Here is a 7,162-nt window from a genome sequence, read left to right as displayed (position 1 = left end):
ATTGATCCTTTATGGCATTAACATTCTATGTAAATACCCTTCTGTTCTGAGTAACTTTCTATATGAATACCCTTCTGTTCCAAGTCATTTATACATATGAGTCGTCTTTGAGGACGACTATTGTTTCTGAGACATGTTGAGCACTTAAAATCATCATGGCTACTCAATCCTGTCTGAGGACATAGCACATGCATGTTTTCTTTTCACCTATTTTCCACCGATACAAATGCAGTTACTAACCTTAACTGAAAACGTGTCACAACACAAAACCTTCTCTATAATAAAACAAATCGCTAGGGTATACAAAGCAAACCAATCGCTGTGGAACCATTGCAGTCATACATAACATTGCACTAAGAAAAGCACGAAATCAAAGACCCATTGAAACTCATAAGAACACATTGCAGACAACCACAGTTTCCACAATGCTAGGACCAGGAAACCAATGAAATCTTGGACTTGGGGATAAGAGCACCAGAGAACAACTTGAGTTGACTGTAATTTTGGACCTTGCCAGGACCAGGAAGACCAGGAAACCAATGAAATCTTGGACTTGGGGATAAGAGCACCAGAGAACAACTGAGTTGACTGTAATTTTGGACCTTGCCAGGACCAGGAAACTAATGAAAGGTATCCAACAAAGTCCAAATTCACTGAGAGGAGCTATTATTGATTTTCTTCCAAAGATATCATACTCTCCAACAGAGATCCAGAGGCCAATGAATAAAGCCTGTAAACATTATTACATGCATGAACAGGTAAGAAAAATAGATTTATGGAAACAAGCGGTTGTAGGGCACACTTGACCCCAATGACTCTCTCTCTCTTCTCTCTGCTTTGACCTGCACAATTTACAGCCATTAATGTTTACACCACCAATAATATACCCTACCTCATTCACTTCTGTAGAAGCATTCCACAAAAGAAAACTAAGTTCAATTGCTTTTATATTGTCACAACAGAAGGTGACTGATGCAGTGTCTTTACGAGATAGCACTATACAAACAGGGGTGAAGTAGAGAATAGCTCACCAATTTAAGCATGTCCTGTAGATATGGCTGAAAAGGGGTTTGCTTGTCCTGCGATGTTAGAAAAAAACTTGAAGAATGAGATGCCAAAACATAGACAGACTGCTAGCGTGGAACTTTCAAAAAGCCATAATCTATATATCCAAGCTGCAAAGTGGTAATGTGTCTACATATCACAGATCAACATCAGTTAGCTATACCTGCAGCTCCTTTGGTAAGTGTGTGTGCTTCAAGGAAAGGTCAATAGCCCGCCTGAGGCGTTGGTTGCGAGCATCGACCACAGACTGAGGCAATCTATTCAGTGCTTCCTTCACATCAAGATCCTGAATCTCATCATACAAGTCGTCATAGCGCAAACCTGTCACAGAACTCAAATTTTAGAAAAGGAGGACAGAGGAGAAGGAATTGCACAAGTACTAGACAAGGTCAAAACCTACACACAAAATGCATAATAATGCTTAAAGCAGTTCAGCCACAACAGACTGCATTGACCATATAACTACAGTCAAAGCAAGATGCTGCCTCTACCCACTAGATACAACAGTATTCTTGGGACAGGCAAGAAACAAGATACTGATTCAGCTTCCTCAACTGAAGGCTTCACAAACCAGTTATCCATAAATGTGTATCCACGAGTTTGTAAGCCCAAGATGATATACACACTCGTGCCAAGTTTGTTTAAAGCGGAAGAGCTTGTCTAAGAATCAGTGTGCTTGTAAACTTGTGTTACATAAAGATTCACCCCAAAGCCTTTTGCATGTCAGTCTCTTCATCCTCAGCATGTCAAATGGAGGCAGCACATTGGGCACTTTGTCCTGAGTCGTCCACCCAGCATGCTGTCAGAAGTGGAGCAGCAATGGAAGTGTGAACATATGCTGTAATAAACTGCTGAAACACAAGACAAAAGAGAGAGAGAAAGAAATAACATTGAAGAGCACAATACAAAAGAGAAGATAGAGAATAGAGGATATTCGCAGAAAGAATACAGCCAAACCAACAGCAAAGACTTCACAAAATGAGAGTTCACATGCAATGTAACCAAAAATCTGATAAAAAACAAAGTCCAACTGCTGCAAAATGAAGAAAAACCAATCAAAAATTGCCCAAAACGGGCTGTACAAGCAATTGCCCAAGCATGGTTAGGGGCAAAAAACCAAAAACGCAAGCTGGTGGAGCACTGAATGCAGCAAACTGACAATCGCAGGCTGAAAACACAAGTTGCTGGTCTAAAAAACGTAGGCCTAATCAACAAGGGAAGAAAAACCTATAATCAACAGAAAAATCGCAGCAGAAACTGAGATCTTGCAATCTAATGCCATGTCAGAAGTGGAGCAGCAATGGAAGCATGAAAATATGCTGTAATAAACTATTAAAACACAATACAAAAGAGAAAGAGAAAGAAAGAACACTGAAAAGCACAATACAGATGAGAACTCAGATGTGTGCTCGGAAAATGAAATCCATATACCCAACACGAAATAATCGCATACAACACTGAGTCACTAGCTACATGGGCATTGGCATTGACTCCTCTCTCCATGGTGTCGTGCCACTACGCGGACACAGTGTGAAAAACTCTGGAGTGCATCGTCATCCGACTTTCTTATTGATATAGAGAGTCAATGTGATCTGAGTCATTAGTGCTACGGTCCGTGGCATGGATGGTCCAAAAATACTAGATTTTTGGATAATTTTAGTCTATTTTTTATATTATTTATTGTTAAAAAAACCTAAAAAGTTAGGAAAGCTTCTAGATTAGGATAGCATCCAAAAAGCAAGTTGCTTTTTCAGCTAGTTTTAAATTTTTCATGAAAAAGAAATAGGGGCGAAATCGTGCACGTCGCGGTCGCAATTGATAGGCAGAAAACAGCACTTTGAAGAGAAAGAAGGAGGAGTGAACTGAGAGATTTAGGGCCAGGTGTCTTAGAGTTTTACCCCCCTTTCGGAGCCAATGGAGCCATTAGATTTGGGTTCCGAGCAGCAAAGAAGAAGTTGTTGTTTAATCCACGTTTTTGGTCTATAAGGGAGCTCCATGAGATCTAATGCTTGGAGATTGCTTCTGAGTAGTGCAGCCAATGGATTGCAGGTTCTATCAATACATATTGATTGGATTCATTGTGCTTTGTCTTTGTCGTGTTTACCTCTTGTCTATTCTTTTTCTTCTCTTCCATCTCCTATCTCTACTTCCTTCCATCTCTGATTCTCAGTGGATACGACCCTTCGACAAAAACCCCTTTGACATTGGTGAACCCAACGTGAAAGGTCGTCAAAAGGAAAGACAAGATGAGAGAACCTTTGAGCACAATTTCCAATGATGTTTTGCAACAGTTGGTGCAGAATATGAATATGCTTATGCAGATACAACAACAACAACAGGTGATGCAGGCTTCTGCTCAAACAGAAACTGTTGTGATGAATGCTCTACAAGCAGTTGAGCGTGAGATGAAGTTGTTCAATGGCTGTTGAAAATAAAGGCCCTCGTGCCTTTTAAATGTGCTCGGGTGTGAACACACTCTTAGCACTTGTACTTTCATATATATATATCTATCTAAAAACCTAAAGTGGTACACTCGTCATTGTACCCACAAATCATGCTCACTCGCTACTCTCTCACTCTCTGCTTTGGATAGAAGGGCATTGTCAATTGTGGTATAAAATCCCTGAGTACCCTATTCATAGCATTTGTCATGTGTGCCACTGAGTTTGTTGCACCCTGCGGAAGAGTACACATCCATACTTAACCCCAAGGGAGTCTTCATGGTTATGATATCCCTGCTTTCAATTGCAAGCTGAAACTGATCATACCCCGAGTAAAGATCACCCAAAGAATAGATCGCTCTGCCTGCAAAAGCCTCTGCAAATTCATCAACCACAAGACCTGCACCCACATTTCTTATGGTCACTTTATTGACCGGTTGCATGTCTTGAATAAATCTCAAAGCCAAATGCCTTTCCATGCCTAGCCAACATCCACATAAAATAGTTTCTTTCAACAGGTAAAAGAAACCCTTTTGCACCGACTTTCAATTCCTATAATGCTTCAGATGTAAACTGATGACCTATATCTTTAGGATCCCGTAAGCTTGACTGCCATGACACTTTTTCATACAAACCCTCACTCTCTTGTGAAAGTAGCAAAGCAATTAGTTTCACCTCTTTGTCAACTGTCTTATACTTTGTCTCCACAAGTGCTTCAGCCCATTGTAATCCTTCCTGCTGAACAAACAATGCTATAACATCATACATATCCAAAGAACATACTAACAACACTCTGTTTTCAGCCTCATTTTTTGCATGTATAGTTGCTGAAATTTCAGCCAGTGTCATTAATATTCAGCCCATAAAAGATGCCTGAAATGCCTTCATTTTCAGCTAACAGTCCCAATGCTTTCAGTTCCTTAGTAGCTCATTTCATAGATATACGTTCACCCTTGCACAAAGCTTCCATAGGCTTAAACCAACATGAACTATTTGCTGTAAACTGAGAATAACCACTAGTAAATACATGCTTCATTCCATCAAGAGGCGAGAACATCCTGTGAACAACACTACTGTAGCCCCGCATCTAGGATGATTAACACAAACAGTAAGAAATTGGACTGCTTTCTTCCCATCCTTGCTTCTGACTCTTGCATAAGCAAAACCATTATCAAGCACCTTTGTTTCCATACGCACTCCTGTAGTATAGGGCTGTCCCAAAATCACTGCATATGAGAAATTATCTTGCACAAAGAAGTGTTGCTCTTCTTGTACATCACCAATTGTCACTTTTACATTAGGACATGCAGCATAGAGCTCTCCCGAAGAATTATTTGTAGCCCTTGTATGCCAACCATGATCAATGTCTACACGCCATGCACCATTTTCATACAATCCACACTCAATGACATTTATCTCAGACCCATGGTCAAATAAAATAACACAAGGAGTTTCACGTTCACCTATTTTCACTACTGTTTCAATGGTAGCCCTGGCCCAATGATTTCTTGTGTAGTGACTTCGAGGAATAAATCTTAGTGTCTCTTCCCCATATTGTTGCATCTGCCTTACTCCACCATGCATATTGCTACAAGACAATGCATTTTCGGTCACTTTCTTCTCTTTTCCACATGCTGTCCACTGATTAGTAACATCTTGCATAGATAATCCCGTATTTACTTCATGCTCATATTCCGCTCGAATACCCAACAAACCAATTTCCTCTACAAATGGCAACAATACACTAGTGGTATCACCAAGAAACTAACGCTTCCTCTTAATTATGTCAATGATCTCATCATGAAATTCTCACTTGGCAATGCCAAGCACCTCTCCCAAGGTGAATTCCACCCAACTGTTTTAGATCCGTTCTCCAATAACCTTCTTAAGATCTGTGGTTGTCTCAATGTCAGACTGCAACTTATATCCTTGCTATTTACCCTTCTTTTTCCCCTCTTGTTTGCTATCTTGTTTTTGCTCCTGACTGACCTCTTCCATAACATGCTTGGGAGGTGGCTAATTTGTAGCTTTAGGCTAATCCACACTTCTTCTTGTCATTCTTTTAGATGTCCCTGCATTATCTTCATCTCTCTTTCGTTTTTCTTCCACAAGTACATCCATGTTTTGTACCTTTGCTAAATATGCATACACTGAATATGCATCTACCGGTGATTCTCAACCAGTTATGTCACGAATGTCTTGCCGTGCATGAGACATTTCACTATCCATAACCTTTCTCTTTTCAACTGCATGTAAAGCATGTGTCCATATTTCAGCATTTGGACCAACCATCACTTGGCTATACATCCTATCCAACTGTAGACCAAAAGTAAAAGCATGTACCGCCACATAAGAATTTCGGACAGCCAAGTCTTCCAACAACTTCTGCATTCCTCCCTTTTCAAAATTCAAAGCAAGAGGCGATCCCGTTTCTTGTGCATGGATCTTGCCGTCTTTCCAAAAGATGAGCTGTCGTGCCAAGGCCTCTTGATAGACACCACAATCCTTTCTCTCATGCTACAAACTATCACACCACATACATCTTTTTCCTGTCTTAGGGGCTACTGCCCGTTCCCTTTCCTCTTGTCCTTTTTCATCCAATTTTGCAACCTTCAATTGAAGATCCTGCATCCCTTTGACCAATTCATCTAAGACATGTTCCCTAATAGAGGAAACAATAGCAAGTACAACCATACAGTTAGCCACAAAAGCGGGTGGCTTACTGGATACTTCAACTGTTTTGCCCGTAACAGTGGGCAAGCTAGAGACATGCAATCTTTCTCTTCTTCTATACTTTTTCATAAGTTCAGTAGCAACTTCCTTGGCATGTCTCCACTCTATTTTCAGACTTGTCTCTGTAGTTTGATCCTCCAACAAATCATCAAACTTCTCTTGAAGCTCAGGATCAGCTACCTATAGAAACAATTCACTTTTCTCACTTGCAAGAGCTTAATGTTCTGCAAGATCGAACTGCTCAAATCGACTTTCAAATTCTCTTAACAATTCTGTAGCCACAAGACCCTTATTGGGTTGTAAAACCCACTCCTAAAAAGTCTTGCGCGTAATCAAACTAGTATTTTCAATATAAAATGTATCTCTCATCCTGCATGTATAATTCAATGATTCGCGCTTTCACTTCATGTACATTGATCCGAACAAAATACCAACTCCATGCAAGTTGAGCCACTCCAAAGAATTCCATCTTTTGAGCATAGGTATGTACATATGCAGATACATTCCTGCCATTGAATAGCTTCATCTCACGCTCAACTATTTGCAAAGCATTCATCACGACACATTCTATTTGAGCAGAAGCATGCATTACCTGTTGTTGTTGTATCTGCATAAGCATATTCATATTTTGCACCAATTGTTGCAAAACATCACTGGAGATTGTGTTTGAAGGTTCTTTCATCTTGCCTTTCCTTCTTCAAACGACCTTTCACATCGGGTTCATCAATGTCGGAGGGGTTTTTGTCGATAGGTCGTATTCACCGAGGATCAAAGATAGAAGGAAGTAGAGATAGAAGATGGAAGAGAAGAGAAAGAATAGACAAGAGGTAAACACAACAAAGACAAAGCACAATGAATCGAATCAATATGTATTGATAGAACTTGGAATCCTTTGTCGGGCACTACTCAGAAGCACTCTCCAA

General features: G+C 40.2%; 1 protein-coding gene across 1 annotated transcript in view; it reads right to left on the bottom strand.

Moving 5' to 3' along the window:
* Positions 1-401: 401 nt before the first annotated feature.
* LOC148018290 (cytochrome b-c1 complex subunit 7-2, mitochondrial-like) overlaps positions 402-7,162 on the bottom strand; it is a 29,282-nt gene continuing 22,521 nt past the window's right edge. The window contains exons 2-4 of the mRNA XM_087661487.1: positions 1,229-1,386; positions 1,032-1,079; positions 402-842 (exon numbers count right to left, since the gene is read on the bottom strand). Coding sequence (XP_087517613.1) covers positions 774-842; positions 1,032-1,079; positions 1,229-1,386 — 275 coding nt within the window. The 3' untranslated portion in view covers positions 402-773. The remainder of the gene's footprint in view (positions 843-1,031; positions 1,080-1,228; positions 1,387-7,162) is intronic.

Source organism: Lygodium microphyllum, chromosome 21 (genome assembly GCF_053477565.2).
Source record: "Lygodium microphyllum isolate KBCC chromosome 21, Lygodium_microphyllum_v1.1.10, whole genome shotgun sequence".
Lineage (NCBI taxonomy): Eukaryota > Viridiplantae > Streptophyta > Polypodiopsida > Schizaeales > Lygodiaceae > Lygodium > Lygodium microphyllum.
The sequence above is the reverse complement of the archived record's forward strand: the minus strand, read 5'-3'. Positions and strand labels throughout refer to the sequence as shown.